Here is a 26,929-nt window from a genome sequence, read left to right as displayed (position 1 = left end):
AATTACAGCCAGAAATGTGCATGATTTAGCATAAACTAGTGGTTCTGGCTCACGAGCCCAACAACCCACTTCTACCTTCAATAAATGAAAAACAACAAATAGGATCTGCTTTACTTTGTATGCTCCAGGGAGCCTTTTGCACATATTCCATTTTCCAGAATCTTAGCATGGAAAGAGAATTCCTTAGATGGTAGAAGAACTATAAGTATTTAACATTTATGAAAAGCAACTTTCAGCTGGTTCATTAATATGGTTAATTTTTGTGTGGCCAACAGACCTTTTTCATTTTTTATCTTCCTACTCAGTTGTACTTTTGACATACTTTTCTTTCCTTTGCAAATAGTTTTTAGCGATATGCAGTTCCACCACAGAATAGGATTGGGCTAAGAGAAAGTCAAAACGGACTACAGGTGATTGAATTGGAGAGTATGATGATTTAGTGTAAAAGACTAAACCTCTGGCTTCGGTGACCAACCCAGATTGGATTCTGCAACATTATCCTAGGACACATATATTTGCCTTCATTTGTAATGCAAAATCCTCCAGGATTTAATTTTAAAAAGAAAATACTGTAGGCTTTCCTTCAAAAGAGTTCCTACCTCACTTGCCACACAAATTGTATTCTGTGCAAGGGGTGAAATTTAAATGCCAGATATGTGTTTTATTGCCTTATATTTTTTATAAGATAGTGATAACAGGAATAGGCTGCATTTTTCTCCAAGGAGGAACTGCATTCATTTGGCATCAGAACCGTAACCTGTGGAGGCAAAGTGCAATCAAAAGATTGGAACATCCTGCTCCATCCTTCTTTCTTCCCTTTCTTTTTTTCTCCTCTTTGCCCAGAGAGATAGGCTGCTATCCCAACAGTTTGATGACAGTCAATTATGAAAGGAGGCTTATGTATCTCCAAAGCCACAGAGTGTTCACAATTGATGCAATGATTTCATTACACTTTTCACTATTGTGCAAAACTTAAAACTATTATTATTTATGAAAGTTATATGCTGACTCCCAATGATGTGCAATGATTTTATAGATCTACAATGGCACGTAAGTCTCAGTCCACTGAGCTTGGTAAAAAGGCTTTGCTTTAGCTCTTAAGAGTCCATTCAAATATTGCTGTTGAATTGTAATTTTAAAGGTAGAGAATATTCATTAAAACATGGGAAGCGGCCACATTAATTGTAATCTTTATCCTGATCTTGCCATGTCTTGGCATATAGTTTAAGACTAAATGCCCTCAAAAAGATTATGTCATCTTGGTTCATAAACAAGCAGACAAGGAAATATAATGGGATAAATATAGTCATTCACTTCTGTCGAGAGCTACTAGGATTACAGTGTTCCCAGTCAATGAATAGGGACACCTACATAGGTACAGTAGGTGGATATAGAGTTGCTTAACTGCACACAAAAGACCTAAAGCTGCCAGTTGAATTGTGCTGTTTTTTTTCTGGTTGACACCCCCCGCTTTCATGTCTGTTTCTTAAATTCTCCATACTTTTTAAAACTGTATTGTGGAGCCTCAAGTATTCAAGCAAATCCAAAATTAAGCACCTCTTAGTTTTCTGTGAAATCCTTTGAATGATGCCTTGTGCCTCTAAATCACAAAGAAGGACAAGATGCAATTCCAAATAGAATAAAATCAAGCTGATGCTCTCAGTCACAATGGTACCAGCATTAATTTATTAAAATTAATCCAGAAAGCAACCTTACATTAACAAAAATAGAATCTTGTAAAAAATGGGATTTACCCACCATCCCTGCTCTCCTAACCACGAGCAGCTGCATTCGCCAGGCAGGCGCAATACCACAGTTTAGGTCTCTTAAGTTCGGTAGGACACACTTTCAAGGCAGGGGACGTTGGTTTGGCAGTTCTAGTGAAACAAGCTCCAGGAAGGTAGAGGTCCTGGCCTTTGGAACCTGCATGATTTAGGGATAAGAGAATGGATGGGGACATTTGTGAATCCAGCTAGGGAAGGAAAGGAGGCACTAGTAGCTGCCTTCTGACACTGTATTTTCGCAAACTCGCTTGTTCGATCTCACCTGATCAATTTAAGCCATTTTAAAGGTCTGTGACTACCTGCCCACCCCTCCCCGCACATCATTGCACCTGACCTTGCCAGTGGCTCTCCTACTTGCCAGCTTCATCAGTTTGCCAGTGCCACAGATCTATTACAACAACACAGCAAAGGTGGAATTGGAAAAAACTTGTGGATGTAGTAACTACCCTGAGACCTGTCCAGGCAAAGTGCTGATCTGGGGAAAGGGGGAAGGGAGCACTCTTACTGGCTATAAATGGAGTGTATTGATTCATAAGCCGGTTCCATCATACGAGAGCACCTTTTTCATCATCTGAATAGAGGTGGGAGGGGCCCAGCTTCCCCACCACTTCCATGAGCTTTAGATATTAGTACTTGACCTTACCTATACAGCAGGGCACAGCAGTGTGGGTACAGGCAAAGAAAACAAATATGCAACAATTACGCAGAGCTAAAATACTTCTGGGGAGAAAATGGCCTAATCCCCTCACTCAAGATATATTTTCTTAAGTTCTGAAGAACGACTTAGGCCTACCTGCCCCATTCCATCTTCCCCTCCCCAATACTGCTTAGCAAAAGGTTTTTTTCCTTTATTTAATTGAAAGGATGTTCATTCAGAATCTAGTCTACGATTCTTCCCTTTACTTGGCTGGAAAAGAGTACTCTTGCCTGCTGGTTCATGGCACAGCCTGGACCATTTTCTCCTTGCTGAAGTCCAGCTATGTGCCATCTCTTTCTGTTGTGCTCACAGCTAATGAATGGAGGAAACGGTTCCTCTAGCTGCTTCCTTAAGAACAGTTTGAGCAAGGTAAGAACAACACAAAACGGCTCGTATACCACCTCCTGTTAAGCAGCCTCCGGAGCAGATCCAGAAATCATGCTCATCTCAGTTGTCAACCCCTTATCCTTGTGTTAAATACTCTGCTCTACACATTCCAATTGTGTGAGAAGTCAAACAATGCCAGCTCCACTCCAAATAAGAGGAGAGACAGGGAAAAGTGGCTTCATGTTAAAAAGAAACTGCAAAATGCCAAGATGCCGTAGCCCTCAATGAATTCTGAGACAGAGGACTGCCAATTGGCACTTGTGGGCAGAGGTCAACTGGTCCAGAATGCTTCTGGGCAAGCCTGGCTAAGCAATTCAAGGAAAAGGGTCTTAACACACATTTTTTCCCCATTAGAGATTTACAAGGTAGCAGCAAGTTAAAAGAAGACCGGCCTTCCCATTTCTTGCCCAAGCCAGCTAGACAAGGCATGGAAAGGAACTCTGTCCCACCTTCCACAAGCAACTTGGGAAGCTATTCAACCCTGCTCAGCCTCCTTCATTCCTGATGTCACATGAACAGAGAAGACAGGTCTGATATTCTAGTCTCAAGAGTCTGTGTTGAAAAGCCATTTCTCTCTTGTGTTTTTGTGTGTGCATCTGTCTTCCTTCCCTTTCCTACAACCCAAGTTCACGTTAAACTAAAAAACTCATGGGTGAGACATAAAGCAAATCGGGATGCTCCCTGCACAGAACAAATGGAGCAAGTAGAGCCCTTGCCAGAGTCGGCTCTGTATGGGCAGTCAGTCTTCAGAAGCAAAGGAAGCGGATGCTCCTCCTGGTCTATCTGGCAGAGCCCGGACTCTTCCATACGGCTTGTTTCATATCACACACTCTTTGAGTAGCCGAAGATGCCAATTGGAAAATGTTTGACGTGCGTTGGCCACTGTGCAGCCAGCTGGAAAAACTTCACATCATTCCACTCCACACCATCAATACAAACTGTAAGAAAGATGACAGAACATTATCATTCTAGGAGTGGTAAAGGCAGGATAATTATCTATGTCAAGCTCTGGGGCATGTGTGGAAGGAGAAAAGAACCCTATTATACAGTATAAACACACTGCATGATGGTGCTGGTGAAGGAATTCAACCCTAGCTTTTTTGTGAAGTCTCTTCCTCAAACTGATATCCTTCAGATATATGGAGACTGGAACCCATCTGGAGGTCACCAGATTGGGGAAACCAGGGGGAAAGACTTGGCAGACCGAGATGGAGACCTGTTCTCTGACCTTGTCAAGTAGAAGGAGAACTTTACCATGATAGGACCCAGCCTGGAAAACTTTGAGCTGACCCACTTACCACGCAACATGGTGTTTTGATGCTTGGCTGTGCAGATCAGACGGGTGATCCCTTCGATCACTTGGCTTTTGGGTTCCAAATCCTTCTCCTTAGGTTTCTTGCTCAGGAACATCACTGCCAAGAAAAGATCATGGCTCAACAGAGCTAAGTCCAAACTGTAGTTAAGCCACTAATGGGCAAAGTAGCTAATCCCAGAGTCTACGTCAAACCACAGGCATTTTTTGTTTATGAATTACATTAATTTATACCCATAGAGCAGTCAGGGTGACTAAAGGCAAACAAGGTGAGACAACCCGAGGGAGGTGGGGAATGCTGCTTAGATGATTTGGTTACCTTTTTTGTTTTTCTCCTTGGTGACCACAGTCATGGCCATTGTGTTAGGTGGGGTGAGCTCTCCTGGACTAGGGATGCGGCTGACCTGCAGGGAGCGGAAGTTGCTTTTCAGGGTGTTCTTGATGCCTATTTCCCGTTTTTCAGCCTCTTTTCTCTTCTCTGGCCCCTGAGCTGTCCAGTAGTCTACCTGCAGACCCATCACCTCCACACCAGGGCTCAAATTGCTGAAAGAAGAGAAGAAGAAAAACCATCTGAATGAAGTGCCCTCCGCAGGATGGCACTGTACCACTTCAGCCTATAAAAGAAGAAGAGATCAACATGCTGTCATTTATCTGAATTCTGAGGTGTTCTGATCTCTCATGTGCTGTTAATGTTTGCTTTTGACTTTTACTGGACAGCATTTTTCCTCTGAGCAAAAATGCTGCTATTCATGTACCTTTATAAATAGAATGACTTGCCCCTTTTTATTTTTCAAGTCTATGTTTTACAGCCCAGTGTCACTGTAACCGGTCTTTGATATTATCTCATTCCTTTAATGGTCTCCAGCCATTCAATAGTTGAATTTTCTTGACAGATATTCTTTTCTCATGGAGCCACATTCCTGTGCCAATATTGTTATGATCCCCAAACAAAGAATTCTGGCAATACCTTCAGCATTTCTACAGTAAGAATAAACTAACTGGATAAATACATTCTTTTGCTCAACTGTTTCTGTCATGACTCCTTGAAATCATTCAATCTTCTCGGGAGAACTGAATTAGCCCAGGGGTGCAAAACATGGGCTCATATCCTTTTGCAATCTTTTGAGAATCCTTAAGAATGGTGGAATTGAATCTGCTCTTCTCCTCTGTCCTTCCTCCACCCCCCCCCATTTATCTGGTTCTGTGGGCGTGGCTTGTTGGGGGAGGTCATGTGACTGGGTAGGCGTGGCCAACTTGATATCACTCACATCGAGGGGCTCCTCACTGGCCCCTCCCCTCCCAGCCATTCCTTGCCACGAATGGCAAGAAAATGGGGAGGGGAATATTCCTGCCTACCATCCTTCCCTCAGTCTGTGCTGAGATTGAGGAATGGATGACAGGCAGGAAAATCCCCTTCCCCATTTTCCTGCCTTTCACAAAACAGCTCCATTCCAGCTGCTCCCCTCCACCCCCGTCCCCCTCCTTCCTAGGGACTACCTTAAAGAGACAGGCTGCAACAGCTCTGTTCTGAATGGAGGAAGAAAAGTTAGCATTCTCTCTGCTGCACTTTAATGTTGAATTCTGTGGCAGAGAGAATGCTAACTTTTCTCCCTCCATTCAGAACGGAGCTATTTGCTCCCTTTATGGTTTCCTCCTGGCCCCCTCTCTCCTGGGGACTACCTTAAAGGGAGAGGCTGTAGCAGCCAAACCAGTCGGAACCGGTAGGATTTCATCCCTGCTTTAAGCATTGTAAAGGCTAACACTTCTTTATGCCCTGGCCAAAATGAGATTCTGGTCCAAAATCAGATTCTGATTCCGGATTTGGAGTGTCAATCGTGTAACGCTACACAAGCCCTGGTGCAGCCTGCTAGCCAAAGAAATTATGCCAACCTAAAAATGCTAAACGAAAGGGCTCTATCCAGTTGCCCATACTGTAAATTGAAACAAAATGCCCATAAGTAAATTGAAAGATGCTTACCCAGTTCCTGAGAGCCCACTGCTGACAGAGGGAGAGGGTGGAGGGGTTCCTATAGCTTCCTTGGTATAAGGGATCCCTCCACCAGATGGAGATGATGAGCTCAGCAGTGAGGTGGAGCAGATGGTAGCATCATCAGAATCAACTAGGGGAAATTGTGATAAAGCACCCGATTATATGTCTTGTTTGTCCAGAGCACTTGGGGGAAAATATGGTTGTCTGAAATGCGGCGCAAAGGAGATTTTTATCTGCTATCAGAGCTGGGCTGTTTCCATATGCCTTGCCCTACCAAACTTACCAAGGTAGTTGCTATGAAAGGAACAAGGAAAGGAAAGGCACTAACTGGATTTGCACAAGCTACGTCACAATGTGGTTTCAGCTTAGTCCATTGTGTCAACCCAACCACTGTAGTTTGAAAAGAGTTTTTCAACAGTTATGTGGTATGTTCCCGGACAATTCAGCAAAAGAAACCATGGCATGGTATTAGTATCTGTTTCCTTTTTCCCACATCTGGAACCAAAACAGCATTGCATCTTCAGACTCCTGATTGCCCTGCTGTCTACTAACTAGCTTGAAGCATCTTCTGTGGTTTCAGGACATAGGATTCCAATAAATCTCTTCCTGGTTGAAAAAACAACAACCCCATGTTCTTCCACTTTCTATGCTTCATTTTTCAGTCTTTTTTCTGTTTGGTCTATCTATCTAGATAAGAACTACCGAATGTGCTATTATTATTGGACATGATTAATGTACATGATTTATTTTATGCTTAATTAAACTTGGTATTTTCCAAATGAACTGTAATTGGACACATTTGATATAGTGATATTTATATTTGAACAAGTATTTTCAGCACAATCTCTTGGTAAAAATGTGGTGCACAAATAAATTGGCTGCACCTCTGCCCTAGAGCCACAATAACTGCCAAGTGTTATTATTTGATTCCTAATCCTTTATCAGAAAGAAGGGAGGGAGAATGCAGGGAGCGACATTTAATTTTACTGGGTAACAATACATGCTTGCCCTTTTGAGTCTTCTGAAAGACAGGTGTCAAAATAACACTTTTTCTCCAATAGTAGGACATCTCTTGGTCTACATTTCACACAAGTCACAAGACAATATCTTTTAAAACAACAATAAGCATTGAATCTCTCTGTAGTGGTAATGAGGAATACCATTGTATTTTGAGGAGCGACATATTTTGATTTCTCCTTCATATTAGGAAAAGTTTAAAAGTTTAGAGCTGATTTTGAGCTAACCCATTTGCTTTACACTCTTGCTGAATAAAGGAGAGGGGAAGGGGTCTTCACATAGCTGCAAAGCTTTCCTTATCTGAAAGTTCCAGACTTTCAGTGCCCATCCCAGAGTCATGTGCCACCTGGTCAAAGTCAGATCTTGCGGTCTCGTGACTTTAGAAGCAGAACCTTAGAAGTCATGGTGCCAGATTTTAATGAAAACCTAATACTGGCCTTTAAGCTGGAAGCGTCTGCACACAGCCTAGCACTGGGTACGGGGGAATTTGGCCAAACCTTGGAGGGGTATCTTCTGTCATTAAGGATCTCTTGATAGCTTGTAAGAGATTCGGGTATCATCTTGCTTGGTATACAGTATAGACTTTTTATATTATACTTTTAAATTTGTTTGCTTAAGTCAATAATAAAGCTTAAAATCTCTTGATTCATTGGCATGTTTCTTGTCTCTAGATCCAAAAGAACCAATTGCCTGGGCTACTCTGAAACTTGGCAAAACACCCTCTTTGTCCCAAAGGACCTCAGAGAGGTATACAAGATAATAAAACAATATTCAGTAAAAGCAATCTGATAAACCATTTAATGGTAAAACCATCACCCATAGGATAATAAGAGCAAAAAAAGTACAATAATTAAAACATGGAGCTGTTTCTGCATGCCGTAACTGGGTGCGGATGAACACTTCTCTTGGAGGGCATTCAGAACCATTTGATGCTCAGATGTTTACTTGAACGCCCAAAAATAAGGTAGAGGAACACCGGCCTATCCTCTACATTTTTCTCCCCCAACTTCCTTGGCTATCCTCAGTGTTAGACGATGGGTTTAGTAATGAAGAAGAGAGGTAATCACAGTCCTCTGAACATGACTGTAGCTTTTATCAGATTCAAAAAACAAATGAAACAACAGATGCAGCCATAGCAACTCCCCTCCAGACTTCAGAGCTAAATGGATGGTGGCTGAGGAGTGAGATTGACAGAATATGAGGACAAAGTGGGAAGGGTCCTAAACTCTCCTCAATTTGAAACCTTAATGGCATCAGGAAAACATTGAAAAGGACAAGTGGGTTTAAAGGGGAGAGTCCCAAATTTCAATAAAATCAAATGTGAGAACTGCCATGATTCTATTGACGTATGAATCCAGGCCTTCATTTTGCCTCTCCTGTTTTTGTTGTTGTTCTCAAAAGCCTAGGCCTTTTGTGATATACAAAACCAGGAGAGGTTATAGCGAAGGCAAGTTGCCGTAGCATGACTTCAGCTCTCTGCCCCATAATTACCCCAAGTTTTCCCTGGTCTGCAGGGGCACAAAACAGGAATAAAAACAGCAAGGCTTCTGCCTCAAGGACCCAACTCTTATCACCACCCATGCCCATCTCTCACCTGAAGTGCTGAAGGACTGCTCCACAAGTCCCACTTTCACCACCTGTGTGGGAGGAAAAATTGCTCAAAACCAAGAAATTGCAACAGGCAATTCCACCACCCTGACAGGTAGATCTGGGAGGGTGTGTGTGAGGGGCTGGGGGTCCACAGTGTGGGGTTCAAAAAGTCACAGAAGCTGCCTTGTTGTTGTTGTTTTATGTGCATAACAGATGGCGATTTCATTGCACCATCATGTCTGCCATCTTGACTTTTTGGCCACACCCTGAGAACCTCCCAGATGGGCCCACCCACAGCTTCACAACAAAAACCAAGAGCAACTTGCAACAGACCCCTTCATGCAAGGCATACAACATTCAATTTCTCCTGCAGGCATCTCTCAAGAAGCAAAGAAAACAGCTGGGGAATTCTGGAAGTTGAAGTCCACACATTTTAAAGTTCCCAAGGTTGGAAAACTGCTCTAGCAATTACTGGCTGATGCACTCCAACGCACTTACCCCAACAAACGGCACAAATTTCTGGCAGGAATCCTCATCCGGGCTGTAAAAACGGAACAGAGGCAATTACAAATAGCAAAAGCCCCTGCAGAGTCCTCTACCTGCAACGGCCACCTGTGAAGTGGAGCTCACCCAAAGCTTTGCCTCCCATCGTCCTTTGGGGGTCACGTTACCAACCACTGTCGAATAGCTCTGCCCCCTCCCCTTGCAGTGCCGTTGGACACAAGCAGAAAGGGCAGCTTTGGGAGAAATGGACTGACTCCAGGATTTGGCCAGGCAACCCCAGCAAAAGCCTGATGTAATAAAACAAGCAGCTATCGCAGAGGCAAGCAATGGTGTCTCTTTCTTGGGAAGGTGGAAGGAAGCGGGATGGTTCCCTCACTCTCACATAGCAGAGCAAACTCCCCCCCCCTCCCACGCAACCCCAATGCTGAGCACAGGATCACAGTGCGCAGGAAAGATGGGAAGGCAAAGGGACAAACGCAGAAGAGACTCAAGAGGAAGGAAGAAAGGCCAGCTTCCTTCTCTGCGACTTCCACAGGCGGGAGTTCTCACATGCAACCAGGGACAGCCAGCAGCCTGGCCTCAGGCAAGACAGGCAGGGGAAGCACTCATTCTGTTCCTAGACAAAGAGATGAGACGGACGGACACAGAAGAGAAAGGCAACACTGCAGCAAGCCACAGTCCAATACCTGATATAAAAATCAAAATAGAGGCTTCTTTTCCTTGAATGCCAAAAACCAAGAAGAGGGACAGGCGTCAGCACTACTTGAATACAAGCAGTTAAGACACTGGCGCTGGGAGACAACACACAGTGCCTACCTCACTTGGGAAGGCTGGGCCCCCAGTGCTATATTGTACTCAATGGGTGGAAGGAAGGGGAGAGAAAGAAAGGCCCAGTGCGACTCCTTGTGGCCCTTGAATTGGTGGTTAGAGAGCACGGCATTTCTTCCCAAGGCCACCTTTCCAAAGTGTTCTGGTTAGGTTTCAGCAGAAGATAGCTCAAATTCCACAAAGAGAAACAGGAAGATTTCAAACGTTTTCAACAATTTCCCACTTAACATACTTACTGTACTTTGCAGTATTTATGTTGCAGATGCTCACAACATGTCTCAGAGAAAGCGAGAGCTGTCCTACAAAACATTGGTACCAGCACTGGCTCCACATTTAGTGGAGCCTTGGACAGGGCAGCCTGGGTGGATCACCTGCCCTGTCACCCTGCCCATTTGCCTGCCCTTTCCCAGACAGCAACCCAGAGGCCCAGAAGCCAATTCTTTTTGGATAAGTTGTTATAAGCCACGATCAGAACGCAGAGAGAATGGCTTGTTAACAAATGAGTTTACTGCCCAAGAGAAGCCTTTTTTGTCATCCACATGTGTTTACTGCCCGGCAGAGACCACAGCCAAAGAGGGATATGTCAACTTCTGCTAAGACCTTCTCCATTCATTTTGCGTGATTGTAGTGTCAATGCTCTCACAGATCTAGCCATCTTCATTCGGCTTAAATGCTCATGTCCTCTCCATTCAGATACCAAACATGAAAAAACTGCAAATCATTGCCACTGCTCTTAAATTATTTTTAATTGTTTTTCCTCAGAACAAGAGGGTATCTGAAGTGATCTGGAACTCCATGCATTGCAAACAATTCACCAGAGAGATGCTAGTGCCTTCTCTCCTCAACTGGGATGTTGGCTGGGTTCTGTCCCCACACATTAACTGAATATACAACCAATGCCACATCCCACGTCTCCCTATGGCTCTGCATTATGAGGTGAGATGTGTTAACAGAATACATGCACTCTCTGAGGAATGGTTGTCAAAGAACTACCAGAAGAAATACAAATGTATGGATGGTATACTAAGGCCAAAGACAGTTTCTCTCCACCTACTATGTACTTTGGAGTATTGGAAAGACTCTATTCTGTTTTTTAGAAAGTTTAGGGGGGGAAAGATAGAAACAATTTATTCAAAGCTCTTTAGGCTCCTCTTAGTATTAGAAAATGCCAACATGTCATCATTTTAGCTTTTGACTTGAATACCAGTGTACTTTAATAATGGAGAATATTTTAAAATACATATGTAGGCCTTGTCCTCCTACTCATAGTTTGATTTCTTTGCCTTCAGTTATCTGAGTAGTGAGTTCCTTGATGGTGCTACACAGCACCCTCTTTTCCCCCCCGTCTTTGACAGTTAAAGCCATTGGGGACATAGAGTGACAACGTCAGAGGGAATTTTAATAGCCTTTTTTAAAAAGTAAAATAGGTGCATTCAAGTCTACTAGAAGCTTAAACCATCTTTTTTGTTGCTTTCCATAATAAAAAATGATATCGTATAAACTGACAGCTTATAGCTAAATTTCAATGACACATTCTTGGGTTCTCCAAGAGTCCCCAAAAAAGGAGTTCAGGGGCCATTTTTAGCCCACAGGCTTCCTTCTTCACAGTAACTGCAGATTCTACAATGCCAAGAACTTGCTCAACTTCAGGCTGATTTTTAATGCTGGCATATCTAGATCTATTTACACAACCACAAGCAACGTAGTCATTCTGGGAAATGCATATACATGTTATGCTGCAGCCAGTGGGTGGCAAGCTAGCTGAAGACGCATCACCTACAAGCAGTCCAGGTGTTCTGGGCAGAAGCCACCACTGTGAATGCCTACAAAGCAATACCAGAAGACAAGGCCTGTACATGGCAATGGGGGCAGGAAGCCACCTCATCACAGTTCTTGCACTCACAACTGTCATGTCCAGATAACTAAGTCAGTTCTTTATGACCTACAATCCTGCCCCACCCTTCTCCCCATCCCCTCACAATGCCACTGGGAAGGTTTCATTTCCTGGCACATGCTATTCCATCAGTGGGGTTTTAGCACAGAGTTGCTCCTCAGAGCAAATCAGCAGAAGTTAATTTAGAGCAAGGTACCCTCAGCATCTGGAGACTGGTGGTTCCTTTGAGGGAAAGAGAACCTGTCAGATAGAAAATATCACTTCACCAGGAAGCAAATTGGTGAGGTTGCTACCAGAGGTGGGTTTCAGCAGGTTCTGACCAGTTCTGGAGAACCAGTAGCAGAAATTTTGAGTAGTTCGGAGAGCCGGTAGTAAAAATTCTGACTGGCCCCACCCCCATCTATTCTGCTTTGTCCCGGCTGCCCTGTCCTTTAAGAGCTATATGAAGATCACACAGCAAAACCTGGTCATGTTCCCTGGAAACACACGGAAAAGAGATCATGTAAAGTAGAAGCAACAACTGCCTGGTGCTCCCAGAAGGATGATATTGGGGATGGTGGGAGACAGAAAGATATCAGGTCATAATGGTTGGGCCAACAACGTCAAGTAGATAAGAGCTGTGTCACACATATAGGCATGTACAGTTTTTTTCTGGTTTGGAAACATCACAGTGATTATTCTGTTTTTAGAAAGTTTAGGGGGAAAGATAGAAACAATTTATTCAAAGCTCTTTAGGCTCCTCTTAGTATTAGAAAATGCCAACATGTCATCATTTTAGCTTTTGACTTGAATACCAGTGTACTTTAATAATGGAGAATATTTTAAAATAGTGTTTAAAATGGCTTATAAACATGAAAACATCGCCATGCCTCCAATTCAATAACAAGTCTGCTTGGGGAAGACAGAGCTTCCCTCAGTCCAGGAATGTCCCAGTAAAAAGCAGAATCCTTTCCGGCTTCCCAGATGCCCCCGCCTCCCCTTTGAGTGCAACAAGCCAGCTGTGCATACTGCGTATCAGCCCCCCTTGGCTGCAGGGAAAAGCCGAGAACAGTGGGGCCTGATGTACCCCACACACTTGAACTGTGGCGGGAGGAAGGACACAAACAGCACTTGCAGTTCCCAAAATGACTATTCAGACCAGCCTTTATTCCTGGGGCAAAAACAGAAAAAACTGTCCATCTATTCTCTGCCTCCCGAGTCCCAGCTGATTGGGAGGAAATGGGGATTTTGCAGTATCCTTCCCCTAGATTGGGGAGGGAATGGAGATTTTACGGATCCTTCCCCTGCCATGCCCACCAAGCCACGCCCACCAAGCCATGCCATGCCATGCCCACCAAGCCACACCCACAGAACCAGTAGTAAAAAAAATTTGAAACCCACCACTGGTTGCTACCCTTTCTAGCTCCCAGGAAATCTGCCGAAGGGCAAATCTAAAATAAAGGCCTGCCTTGCTGGTCTGTGAAAACATTTGTGGGACATATGTGGAAGCTGAATGCATCCTTGAAAATAAAGACGATTTTGAAGGCCGGTGGTTCACTAAGTATGTTTTGTGTGTATCCTATCTCAACATGGCAGAAAACAAACTACAGTCTTCCTCCTCTTATCAGACCTCACTGCCCAGCCCAGCATGCCACCCTCCCACACACACCAAGAAATATGGGGATGCAGCCATGCACCGCAAGAGATGGGCTCCATGTTGTGCGGGTTCATATAAGTAATTCTGTTACTGAGTGAGGCCTTTAAGAGAGTAGAAGGACAGAGAGATGAAAGGAAGGAAGACTGCAAGCTGTCCTACCTCTTCTGTTTGTAGGTCAACATGGCCTCTGAAATGGGTAGCTGGTGAGATACATTGGCACCTGTAATGAACTGAGCAACCCGGCCAGGGATGTCCACAGTATCTGGAAAGAGATGGAGAGAGGGGATTGGGAGGAAGCACACAGAACACCAGTGAGGCCCAATGGCTCCTTAGATCAGATATCCATTACTGGTCTGCTTTGCTACAGGCAATTCTAGCTCTTACCTGAACTAGGGGCTTCAACTCTGCTAAAGAGCTCTCTCCAGGCCGCATCCAGAAACAGAGTGCTGTATCTATTATCAACCGAACCAAGGTACTTGGCCAGGGGGTGAGAGCCTGGGAAGGATACAGAGCATTTAAACAAAGGGAAGAAAAAGTGGAGGACATAAACAAGGTAATTTCCTCATCCTCTCCTTACAAAGGTGAGCCATAGGTCTGAGCAAACATACATGAATAGCGAATTGCCTCACCTCCACATTTCTCTAGCCCATGTTTTCTTTTCCTGGTTGGCATAGCTGCTTTTGCATGCTAACAAAAAGGAAAGAAGGCTCCCCTGGTTTAGAACATGGCACAGCTTTTCAGAACTGGCGCCAGCGGGCAAGACTCTTACCCAAGGGCACCACAAGAAAACGGAGGTAGTTCAGCCAATCAGGAGTCTTGCTGGCTAGCTGCTCCACAAAAAAGCGCAGGATGATGCTCAGGTAGCTCTGGTCCCCTGCCACAGCCACTTTCACTGGGGGAGGCATGTGGGAGTTACAGTTACAGCTGCAGAGGAAGAGAGATTCTGAGAGGCTGCAAATCCAGGAGAGCAACACCAACCCCCCCTCCCATTACCTACTGCCAGCATGCCCTCTAGTTTAACTCCCCCTCCCCATTGGAAGGTCCTAGCCTTCCTAACTAGCCAACAATCTTTCAGTTGGAGATAATGGGAAGCTATGCATCATTGCCTTGGAAAGCAATGGGCCGTGGAAAGCTGGACCAAATGAAAAGGAATTCCCATCTCTGAAGCTACAACCAGGATGGCTTCATGGTCCACATAACCAAGTACCAAAGTTCTCAGGCACATGATTAACTTGGGAAACCAGTCAGAACCATGGTCTCGGCTGACTATACTCACTATCTCTGAATACGAGAAACAATTGTGTTGAAGGCAGCCTGGACATCTGCCATGGAGCAGGTGGAGACCATGGGTTGCTTGTGTTCTTGGAGTTAAAAATAGTGTTTAAAATGGCTTATAAACATGAAAACATCGCCATGCCTCCAATTCAATAGCAAGTCTGCTTGGGGAAGACAGAGCTTCCCTCAGTCCAGGAATGTCCCAGTAAAAAGCAGAATCCTTTCCCGGCTTCCCCAGAAGCCTCCCCCTCCCCTTTGAGTGCAACAAGCCAGCTGTGCATACTGCGTATCAGCCCCCCTTGGCTGCAGGGAAAAGCCGAGAACAGTGGGGCCTGATGTACCCCACACACTTGAACTGTGGCGGGAGGAAGGACACAAACAGCACTTGCAGTTCCCAAAATGACTATTCAGACCAGCCTTTATCCTGGGGCAAAAACAGAAAAAACTGTCCATCTATTCTGCTTTGTCCCGGCTGCCCTGTCCTTTAAGAGCTATATGAAGATCACACAGCAAAACCTGGTCATGTTCCCTGGAAACACACGGAAAAGAGATCATGTAAAGTAGAAGCAACAACTGCCTGGTGCTCCCAGAAGGATGATATTGGGGATGGGGGGAGACAGAGAGATATCAGGTCATAATGGTTGGGCCAACAACGTCAAGTAGATAAGAGCTGTGTCACACATATAGGCATGTACAGTTTTTTTTCTGGTTTGGAAACATCACAGAGATTATTCTGTTTTTAAACATATAAGGCCTATTTTAGAGCATTCACTAAGTATGTTTTGTGTGTATCCTATCTCAACATGGCAGAAAACAAACTACAGTCTTCCTCCTCTTATCAGACCTCACTGCCCAGCCCAGCATGCCACCCTCCCACACACACCAAGAAATATGGGGATGCAGCCATGCACCGCAAGAGATGGGCTCCATGTTGTGCGGGTTCATATAAGTAATTCTGTTACTGAGTGAGGCCTTTAAGAGAGTAGAAGGACAGAGAGATGAAAGGAAGGAAAACTGCAAGCTGTCCTACCTCTTCTGTTTGTAGGTCAACATGGCCTCTGAAATGGGTAGCTGGTGAGATACATTGGCACCTGTAATGAACTGAGCAACCCGGCCAGGGATGTCCACAGTATCTGGAAAGAGATGGAGAGAGGGGATTGGGAGGAAGCACACAGAACACCAGTGAGGCCCAATGGCTCCTTAGATCAGATATCCCATTACTGGTCTGCTTTGCTACAGGCAATTCTAGCTCTTACCTGAACTAGGGGCTTCAACTCTGCTAAAGAGCTCTCTCCAGGCCGCATCCAGAAACAGAGTGCTGTATCTATTATCAACCGAACCAAGGTACTTGGCCAGGGGGTGAGAGCCTGGGAAGGATACAGAGCATTTAAACAAAGGGAAGAAAAAGTGGAGGACATAAACAAGGTAATTTCCTCATCCTCTCCTTACAAAGGTGAGCCATAGGTCTGAGCAAACATACATGAGTAGCGAATTGCCTCACCTCCACATTTCTCTAGCCCATGTTTTCTTTTCCTGGTTGGCATAGCTGCTTTTGCATGCTAACAAAAAGGAAAGAAGGCTCCCCTGGTTTAGAACATGGCACAGCTTTTCAGAACTGGCGCCAGCGGGCAAGACTCTTACCCAAGGGCACCACAAGAAAACGGAGGTAGTTCAGCCAATCAGGAGTCTTGCTGGCTAGCTGCTCCACAAAAAAGCGCAGGATGATGCTCAGGTAGCTCTGGTCCCCTGCCACAGCCACTTTCACTGGGGGAGGCATGTGGGAGTTACAGTTACAGCTGCAGAGGAAGAGAGATTCTGAGAGGCTGCAAATCCAGGAGAGCAACACCAACCCCCCCTCCCATTACCTACTGCCAGCATGCCCTCTAGTTTAACTCCCCCTCCCCATTGGAAGGTCCTAGCCTTCCTAACTAGCCAACAATCTTTCAGTTGGAGATAATGGGAAGCTATGCATCATTGCCTTGGAAAGCAATGGGCCGTGGAAAGCTGGACCAAATGAAAAGGAATTCCCATCTCTGAAGCTACAACCAGGATGGCTTCATGGTCCACATAACCAAGTACCAAAGTTCTCAGGCACATGATTAACTTGGGAAACCAGTCAGAACCATGGTCTCGGCTGACTATACTCACTATCTCTGAATACGAGAAACAATTGTGTTGAAGGCAGCCTGGACATCTGCCATGGAGCAGGTGGAGACCATGGGTTGCTTGTGTTCTTGGAGTTGATCACACAGGTACTGCCAACATAAAACAAGAAACGTAGAGAAAAGCAGCTAAAACAAATATACAACATCTCCGGTCTCAAAGTTCTCCTCCTATTCTTGTCTCTGTGGTTTGAATGGAAGAGATCTGTTCCTGAGTTAACAAGAAGGACTTATTTGGGATTTAACTTTAAATCTGGTATGATGCTTTTCAAGGCAAAATTGTGACAAGGAAGGACATATTGAATTTATGTGAATCTTCAGCATGTTTAGATTATTACATTGCCTTACTCTTACACCCATTTGATACCATATAATTCATTAATCTGCAGAGTTATTTATACATCTCATTTGGTATACTCCTCTGCAGATGTAATTGTTTTAATGGACATTTAATTGTTTTAAATGCTTCGCACCTTTTTGGGGGGGGGGCAATGTGCTCTGTAAAACCTGCTTTTCACAAGTTTCCCTTCACTTTCAGAGCGGAGGGTTTAGTTGAATGCAACCCTTGTGCAATCGGCTACCTTCAGGGCTTCCTCACCTGGCCTTGCCACTCTGTGATGTTCACCAGAATGATGCTCTCAGGCAGCTGCTCGTCTGAGACCAGGATCTGGTTGAGCTGATCATACACAGATTTCCGGGGCACCTGCAGCAGCAAAGGAAAGCCATGTTCAGGACAAATGTCTATTGAGATTCTCAGTCATCCAGGTCATGGTTGTCCCAAAGGTGCTTTTTCAAGAGGCAAGTGGACTTTCTTGTGGGGGGTGGGGTTAAGACGTTTCACTTCTTCAGCTTCTTGGAGGAGAAGCGAAACGTCTTCAAAGAAAAGAAAAGCCAGAAAGTCCAATTGCTTCTTGGAAAAAAAGCACCTTTGGGAGAACCATGTTCAGGCCAGTTCCAATCCCTGCATCATGAAAGAACATAAAGCCAGAAGAGACTTCGGCTGTCTTGGGAAAATTGCAAATGTCTCTATTGCTTTGATTTTGTTTCTCCACTCCCCTTTTAAGGCATTTCTCTCTCCCTCCCCTCTCATACCGCTCACCACTGCCTAACCTGGCTGTTCTGCCGGGAATCTGGGGAGCCCTCACTGTCCAGGCTACCGGTTCGGTCACTGTGGCTCTTGGAGTTTTGTCGATCCTTGACAGACATACTGCGAGGTCGCCAGAGTTGCTTGTTCTCAGCTTTGCTGAAAGACAAACAGCAGGTTATCAGCACAAGTTGGGGGAGGATAGCCAGGCCTCAAATGCCCAAAGAAAGTCCTTGCTGTGCTACTGAGCAAATGCCATGAGCGGCCAGAGCTTCTAAGTCATCAACGACTATCGAGACTCAAAGATAGAGACTGAAGAGGGGAAGGGGAGGCTAAGAATTCACATTGGACATTGTAAAACAAACAATACTGTTTGTCAAAGTCCATAAAAATTGACCAAGTGTACCACCACCTATGCTTTGATTATTTATACGCTATGCCAATTTAGGGTTGAAAGGATATCTGGGAAAACTTCTTAGGTTTTTGAAGAATTTACTGATTCGATTACTTCACGAAATCTTAGGCCAAGAATCCATGCCTGAGCCACAGCAGACTTAGGGTTCCTACCTGAATACTGCCCTCTTTTTTTATACTCTAAAAACCTCCTCTGCATGGCCAATATAGGTTCTACTTATGCAAGATCAGCTGCCCATTGCAGATGGGGCCTTTCTTACCTGGGGGAAACAGTGGCTGGGAACTCCGGCTTGCTTACATTGCTCAGTTGGGCAAGCCTGTCCATGCTGCTCTCCTTCAACACCGTCTCAGCTGCACCTCCTGGACAGGAATCGTTTGCCTCCAGCTCCTGAGATCATGTGGTTATTATATTTCCAACATGCCCAATAACCAAAGAAATGATGATGCACAGAAAGCATTGGAAAAGTTTGTTTGTGAAGGTGTTTTGCTTTAGAGCCCCAGAAGAACGTCAAATGGAATAGCTTCATTGGCATGCCTCTTACCCACTGGTGAGCTTTTTTCTTCAACCTCTTCCTACACCTCAGTTCACTAATGCACATTTCTACCCCCACTGCTACATTATTACGGCCATCTCTGTAGCTCACCCCAGCCAAACAGACAGAAGCAGAAAGAATACTAACAGGAGGGCTGAATTACGAGTTGTTCCATACTTTCAAAAAAGAGCCAAATTGAATTTATATGATTCTAGAAGGTGGGGAGAAAATCCTCGACTATGCCTGCAAAGCTGCAAGGTAGTCCTTGACTTACAACCACAACTGTAACCTGAATCTTAGTCGTTGAGCAAAGCGGTTGTTAAAATGAGATGTCACATAACTGCTTCACTCAATGACCACAATTCTGGCATTCCTGAGTGAGGTTGTTAAGCAGTCTCACAGATCATAAAGCAGAGGAAATCCCCTGTAAGGAGCGCTGGGTGCCTCGGAGGAGGAGGGAGACCTTGGGAGGCCTGGCATCTCTCTGCTCAGGAATGGAAAATCCTCCCTGCCAAAATCCAAGCAGGATTTTCAGCCCCTGAGCAGAGGAGAGCCTCACATGCAACTTGACCATGTCTCCCAAGGCCTTCCTCACTCGGGGGCATCCTGTGTGCTTTACCTTACTGCGCTGCCTCTCTGCTCAGGGGCTGAAATCCCTACTTGGATTTTGGTTCCCTTTGTCTCTGGGGGCTGCCTGAAAGAGCTCCCTGCCAAAGGATTTCAGCTCCACGTCTCCTTGGATTTCAGTAGAGTCTCCCTTTGTATTTGAATGTGGATTTTAATACTCCAAGCAACCATAGAGCTGAAATCCTTTAGCAGGGAGCTCTTTCAGCCAGTCTTTGGAGATGAGAAAGAGTCCTCTTGGCAGGCTCGCAAGCTTTCCCACACTGACTTTCTGGGGATGCCTGCAGACAAGACTGCAAATGACAGTCTTATGATTGTTTGTAAGTGCAAACTGGTTGCCAAGAAGCCAGATCACTATCACAAGACTGGTAGTGTAATATTTTGCAATGGTTGGAGAAGTGCTTTACAGGTCACACTGCCCCCTTTCCAAAACCATCATTAATTCAAACCATCATTAAGCAAATGGTCATAAGTCAAGGACTACCTGTACAAATAAAGAATATGTGATTCCACTGTGCATTGAGATGGTGGGATGAATCAACAACTGAACTGGCCAGCAGAATGTAGCCCTTGAGAACGAAGTATCAGTCAGAGCTATGTACAACCATTGTGTTTTCAAAACTCCCTTCACCACGGTGCTTCCTAAATTCCTTTCATTCCATCCACCACTACTCCAGTATGTAGAAATGCCAGCAAGAGCACCAAATGTTTCAGTACCCACAAAATCTGTGGAAGTTTATAGAGTAGAAGAAAGCACAGGGTACCAGTCTTCATGTGAATGTAGTATTGGGAGTAGTATCCAGAATATACATAGTGGATGACTAGTGTATCTAGCACTGATAAAGATTAATGCTAGAATTTCCCCAAACATTGCCAATGTATCTCAAGGGCTCTTTGAGTCATTTTCTCCCACCACCTCTAAAGTTGCTGCTCACACAGACATTAGAACAGATTGAAGCAGGAAGATGCTCAGACCAACCACTTACAGATGCTTAGTTTATGAAAGATTTACTGCTCTAATAATTCTCCAAATAGTTTGTCTAGTCCCCATACACATGGATGCTCATGAGAAACAATATAACAAATCACCCAGAGAAAGCGTCTCTTTGTTGTGAGCTAATGAGTTTGATGGGTCAAAGCAAAAAAAATACTGCTGTTATGGGACCATATGGGGCAGGGCCCCATGTCTAAGTGGCAAAGGTTGGGCACATCTGCCAACCATCCCAGAATCCCTGCAGCAGGAGGGATGGCAGGTTTGTTTTATCTTAGGAACACCATTTGGAAATCTGGACCCAAAGACTGTTCTGTTCCCAATGGAATAGCTATCGTTTGCCCAGAATAAGTGTCAAACCGATGGCCATTGACAACCGGGATCAGGTGAGCAACGTGAAGTCAACCATTTGCTCATTTGGATAAACTGTCACATCAGATGGGAGGGTGGCAGAAACTTCATAAAACAGCCAGGAAAGGAGAGGACTCACCATAGCTGCATTTTCCACAGCAGCCTCATCTTGGGTGCGTGGGATACCCACTTTCCACTTCTCTGCTTCTCCCTAGGAGAGTGGGCAGAGAGCAAGCAGGCATGGGGGAGGGAAGAAGAAAATGGATGAGTAGTGACAACTTCGGATCCACAAAATCTTAGGAAAGGTGCAGAAGCAGGGCTATTCCAGACATAGGAAGAACAGGCACATATCAAAATACAATGTGTTTTCTCATTGTCCAGAATATTGGAAACAGAAGAGGTTGTAGAGGACAATGGCCACCCTCCCTTTCATTTGCTCACTGCAGGAACCCTGGGGGCCCAGCTAAGTAAGTCTGGTTGGCTTGCTCCTATCCTACTTCTTCTAAATTGGACAGAAGGAAGCTCATTAAGGAAAGACAGAAGAAAGAAAAGCAAATGCATATAGCAGGAATTGTTATTAAAGCACAGAGTTTCTGGAGGGGCAAACCGGAAAGTCGGGGGATGGATGGAAGGAAGGAAGGAAGGAAGGAAAAGAAGGAAGGAAGGAGGGAGGGAAGGAAGGAAGGAAGGAAGGAAGGAAGGAAGGAAGGAAGGAAGGAAGGAAGGAAGGAAGGAAGGAAGGAAGGAAGGAAGGAAGGAAGGAAGGAAGGAAGGAATAACAACTCACAGGGCTGCCCGACTCTCGCTCCTGCCCTTTTTGGCTGTGCAGACTGCTGATCTCAGTCTGGGAACCAGAGTGAGAGACGCCCTCAAAGAAGCGCCTGCAGAAGAAACAGACAGACAGACAGACAGACAGACAGAATGACAGACAGACAGACAGAAAGAGAAATGAGGGAGAAGTGAAGTCACCATAACCCAAGCTTGAATTCCACCCCATTCTCTATCCCCATGGAGCACCACAAGCAAACCCATCACCAAAGCCCTGGTCTTTCAGCAACACAAAAAGATAGCTGGAAGGGAGGGAGGGCCGATCCCTGTGAGCAAAGGGGTTTTGAAGTGTCACTTTCAACAGAGAAGGAATAAAATAGAGCAAAGCACTTCTACTTCCAGCTAGGACAAGTATATTCTCCCCAACCAACTAGATTCTTTCTTCAAGTAACTGAATTTGCAGAAGAAAGAGGACAGCTATTGTTCAAACCTATTGCTAGGACTGAAATGGCTGGCGGGGGGTGGGGAGGAAATCAAATACAAAACCGAAAGGAAATTCTTTGTTACCTTCCTATGATTTCTATCATAGGAAGAGAAACTAAGTGAGTCTGCTTTGGCTCAAACTAGCAACTTTATTTTGTAACGATATGCACCAACAGCACAACTAAAGGATAAGATCTACATTGCAGATTGGTCTAACTCCTGGCTATTGCGCAGCATTAAAACGTATTGCTGGGTTTCGGTAAGATTGAGTTGCATTATTTCTATCGGAAGATAAATAAGAGTTTGGAATGGATGTTTACTCAAATTTACTCAAATCTACCTGCAAGAACTCAAGATTACATGATTCTATGTAAAGATCTTGCATTTCTAGTATTTGAAAAGGAGCGCTATAAAGTGTCTGGTGAGCACAGGTACTGCTTACATGGTGGAATCACCCAAACGAGCAAAGATTTTTTTTTTTCAGATTAATTTCACATTATACATACAAAAGTTAAATAAATAAATAAAGGTTAAAATGTAAAAGGAGACAAGTCCCTTGCAAAAGTCATTTGCAAAGAACTTGTCTCCTTTTACATTTTAACCTTTTAGATTGTTTCTATGTTTTAATAATTTATTGTAAACTGCCCAGAGTCTCTGTGACAGGGATGCAGTTCCAAAACGTGATAAATACATAAATAAAAATAAAAACTAATGGGATGTGCATATTTATGCATGTATGCCTCCATAACCCCTCTACAATACTATGCCTATGTCAGGGAGTACCTGCAAAGGACCGTAACCTCAAGGCAAGCTCTACTGAGAGACCAATCTCAGTGTAAAACAAAAGAAAGGAGAAGTGCCATCAACTGGCAATTCCCATGTCCTTCTAACTACCCTAACATTTAGCTCACACGGATCAGACTGACAGTCCTCAAAGATGGAAACTTCTGGGCAAATAGATTTCTGATGGATATTGTCTTAAGTGTCATCTCAAATACCAACAAGCCCAATCCTGTAGTTTATAAAAAGGCATTACAGTATCACTAAATGCACTGAACAGAGAATTTTTCTCAATGGAAAAGGAGGGAGAGACCCTCCCCCTTTTCTCAGGTCACTGATGAACTGCAGAACATTCTCAAACTTACAGGACAAACACAACTGGCAGCGTGCGGAAGCCTTCGGCCTAGTATGGCTACACTGACAACAACCTTCTTTTGGATTAATTTGCAAGGCCATTTTCCTGGAGATTTGAGATGTGCGTTATGCGCCTCTATTATCTATGCTTCAAATGTGATACAGATAAGAACATTTCCTAGAGATTTATCCACCATTAATGAAACAAATTTACAGGAAATTGTGCAGATACGATCTTCAGGAAGGAGGAGAACTTTTTCTAAAATATTTGCTGCCTTGGGAGAAACAGGCACTGGAGAAGCTCCAAGGTAGTAGTAGCCCTGTTTCCTACTTTCTAAGCAACCAGATATTCCCCCAAAGTTTTTTCTACCAGCAAACAAATAAAAATTGAACATTGTCCTCCGAGTGTGCTAGACCATAATTCCCAAGCATCGGAATTACAGCTGAACCCATCTGTAAAGCACCTGATCAGCAAAGTCTGTTTATCCTTTTCAGTAAGACAATATTCAATTCCATTTATGCTCTGATTGTCCACTGCACTTTTCCCAATGTTGAGATTTGCAGAACTAAGAGATACAGATTAATTGTAGACCTATTCTATCTCTCAGATTACCACTAAATCCTCCTAAAGATTAATAACATTGGAAGCCTGTCCCCATGAAAGAAAAACCATGTGAAAACACTGAAAGAGATAGTCCACCGCTTCCTCAGGCAAGCACTAAAATACAAAATTCACCCTCAGTCTCTCTCTCTTCTTTTACCCCATCATTTGCAAGGCAGACTCAGCATAATTCCCCCAGGGGAGCTTGGCTACTTCATCAATCCCTGCTGGTCTGTTGTGGCTTACGCAAGGCTCTTTTATTAGCCTGTCACATTTAAGGTCAGCCTCAAGCTATCCCCATCTATCACCAAATTACTTTATGATCCCACGTCCTCCCTTTCCCAGCAAATGAATCACAAATGCGGAAACTGTGTTCTTGCAAGTCGTCAGCCCAGCTGCATTGAGGTGGAAGGAAAGACTCAGCGGCTTTTCATCTGAGCTCTTACCTCAAAGTTGGTTTAGGAGTGCTATGAACACTTTCATTATCTTCAATCTCAGGGCCGCTGTCACTGTTGTTGCATTCCTCAAGGCTGTCATAGAGCAGACCCAGGTCTTCCTCCACTTCTTGAGTCTGATCCACTGGGTCAGAATCCAAAACCTGGAGATCCCAAACCACGGTGGGGAAGAAAATGATACAGCAACATAAAGTACTAATTTCATCCGTACCTTCATGACTTCTTTTCCCCCCGTTTTTATTACATATAAAAAACCATACCCAAAATTAAAATTCTCCTTGCTAATTCACTAAGGTAAATACAACTATGCATATCTGAGCTGCTGAAATTGACCACTATGAAGTCATTTTTTTAAAAAAAAAAATTGGAGTGTATTTGGGTTTTGATAACAACATTATAGCCTTGATGGGTCTCAAAAACACATAGGGGAAAACAGGTTAATATTTATTACAAAAATTTAAGCACTCCTAAGAATGAAATTAAGTAAGCAAAGACCAATAGAAAACAACATCAGCAAAGGTCTATATTGTCAACAGTTGTTGCCATTCAGAGGCTTATTCTTTTGTTTGAGGAAGGAGAACTTTATTTCATAAAATAGGTTACAAATACCACACTAACCTAACAATCTGAATAGTATTAGGAAGGGCAACATTATTGCATTCTTGTGCTTTATGACACTACTGTATATTCCTTTTCTGAGGAAGGACAGTAATGAGAAAAGCCAACTAAACTCAATCTTACCCCAATTTCCAATATGGAAAACCGTATCATAAGGACCGTCCTACCAAATGTTTAGTTTTAGTTTCGTTTACTTTATTGTCATTGCATCTCGTACAACGAAATTAAATGCCATTTTCAGTGTACATCATAGATAAGAAATAAGAAAATTATAAAAAATAAAACAAAAACACACATCCTTCACATTCTATACAATTGAATGGAAACCCGTGTTACTGCATTAATATTACACTATGCAGTAGAATTCAATATAGTTATTGCTCTGGGATAGAAGTTGTTTTTCAGCCTATTCGTCCTTGTTTTTATTACCAGATGGTAATAGTTCAAAAAAAGGGTGCCCAGGACTAGATGGATCTTTAAGAATGTACCACCTGATCCAAAATCAGTACCTCCTTTAACAGATGAAGAGGACCAAACACAGCTTCATCACAAATGGATATGCCTCTTTATTTCATAAAGGAGAATTTCTGGACTTATATAGAACAGGGGTTTCCAATCTTAGCAACTTTAAGCCGGGAGGACTTCACCTCCCACAATTGGGAATTGGGAGATTGGGAGAAATTGGGAGAAATTCTGGGAGTTGAAGTCCTCCAGGCTTAAAGTTGCTAAGCTTGGAGACCCCTGATATAGAAGACACGTCCTTCATGTCTGGGGAGGTTCTCAATTATCCAGGTCATGGTAGTCCCAAAGGCGCTTTTTCCAAGAGGCATCTTGTTTTTCTTTGAAGCTTCTTGAATGAGAAGTGAAACATCATCGAAGAAAAACAAGAAAGTCCAAGTGCCTCTTGAAAAAAGCACCTTTTGGAAAAGACACTTCCTTCATTAATATCCTATTTGGCAATTCAGGGCTTACATATATTTATCCATCTCAAGTAATAATTCATTTATCCTATGCCACTTGAGGATATAGTAGTCAAGAGATGAATGTGTGTTGGAGAAAAAGAGACAGAGACAGAGAGAGTGCATGTATTTAATTTTACAGTCATCTGGATACTTTTTGAGTTTCTCAAATTAATAATCATAAAGCAGGAATAGACAATTTTTAAAAGATTGTGGGTCACAAACCACAACTTAGTTTCCTGATCATTCAGAAGCTATAGCGAGCTGCTTATGAAGGGATAGACTTTTTTTTTGGACACGTTTGGGAAATTACGGCAGAAATGGGAACAAGCCTCTGCAGAGCAACTAATGTAGTGGACTATGATTTATAAAAGCTCATGAGAAAAATCTTTAAAGTGCCACAGAATTCTTTGTTGGTTTTGCTGAAAAAGTCTAACATAACTATAGCACTCTAGGAACTCTTAAAGAAAAAGGAGAAAATAGTTTGTTCCCTAAGTACATTAATCTTAGAAATGTTTTTGACATTCTCTATATTTTGAAAGTGTTCCTGATCAATCCCACAGTGGCTAAGCACAAGCCTTTATACCAGGGGTCCCCAACCTTGGCAACTTTAAGCCTGGAGGACTTCAACTCCCAGAATTCCTCAGCCATCTGGAGAATTCTGAGAGTTGAAGTCCTCCAGGCTTAAGGTTGCCAAGGTTGGAGACCCCTGCTTTATACTTTACAATAAAACATCTCTGATCCTGAAGGATCTTCTCCAAAGCTACCCAGCAAACATCCTCTGCCTAGCACTCCATAGTGGAAGTATTTATAAAATAGAGAAATGGCAAGAGAGTGA

The 26,929-nt window shown here is 43.7% G+C and overlaps 2 protein-coding genes across 2 annotated transcripts in view; one reads left to right on the top strand and one right to left on the bottom strand.

Annotated features, from left to right (window-relative positions):
- LOC131191192 (cullin-7-like) overlaps nt 1–3,373 on the top strand; it is a 40,108-nt gene extending 36,735 nt beyond the window's left edge. The window contains exon 32 of the mRNA XM_058169110.1: nt 3,223–3,373. Coding sequence (XP_058025093.1) covers nt 3,223–3,373 — 151 coding nt within the window. The remainder of the gene's footprint in view (nt 1–3,222) is intronic.
- The window catches only part of LOC131189192 (phosphofurin acidic cluster sorting protein 2-like), a 183,196-nt gene continuing 157,930 nt past the window's right edge, over nt 1,664–26,929 (bottom strand). Inside the window, exons 9-25 of the mRNA XM_058165165.1 lie at nt 24,506–24,657; nt 21,861–21,954; nt 21,213–21,284; nt 18,835–18,962; nt 18,187–18,319; nt 17,675–17,779; nt 17,063–17,169; nt 16,556–16,710; nt 16,171–16,281; nt 15,945–16,047; nt 15,198–15,269; nt 9,276–9,318; nt 8,782–8,824; nt 6,159–6,300; nt 4,500–4,723; nt 4,167–4,280; nt 1,664–3,806 (exon numbers count right to left, since the gene is read on the bottom strand). Coding sequence (XP_058021148.1) covers nt 3,691–3,806; nt 4,167–4,280; nt 4,500–4,723; nt 6,159–6,300; nt 8,782–8,824; nt 9,276–9,318; nt 15,198–15,269; nt 15,945–16,047; nt 16,171–16,281; nt 16,556–16,710; nt 17,063–17,169; nt 17,675–17,779; nt 18,187–18,319; nt 18,835–18,962; nt 21,213–21,284; nt 21,861–21,954; nt 24,506–24,657 — 1,914 coding nt within the window. The 3' untranslated portion in view covers nt 1,664–3,690. The remainder of the gene's footprint in view (nt 3,807–4,166; nt 4,281–4,499; nt 4,724–6,158; nt 6,301–8,781; nt 8,825–9,275; nt 9,319–15,197; nt 15,270–15,944; nt 16,048–16,170; nt 16,282–16,555; nt 16,711–17,062; nt 17,170–17,674; nt 17,780–18,186; nt 18,320–18,834; nt 18,963–21,212; nt 21,285–21,860; nt 21,955–24,505; nt 24,658–26,929) is intronic.

The sequence above is a fragment of the Ahaetulla prasina genome, chromosome 1, assembly GCF_028640845.1.
Source record: "Ahaetulla prasina isolate Xishuangbanna chromosome 1, ASM2864084v1, whole genome shotgun sequence".
NCBI classification, from domain to species: domain Eukaryota; kingdom Metazoa; phylum Chordata; class Lepidosauria; order Squamata; family Colubridae; genus Ahaetulla; species Ahaetulla prasina.
Note: the sequence above shows the minus strand (reverse complement) of the source record. Positions and strands in the feature narration are given on the sequence as shown.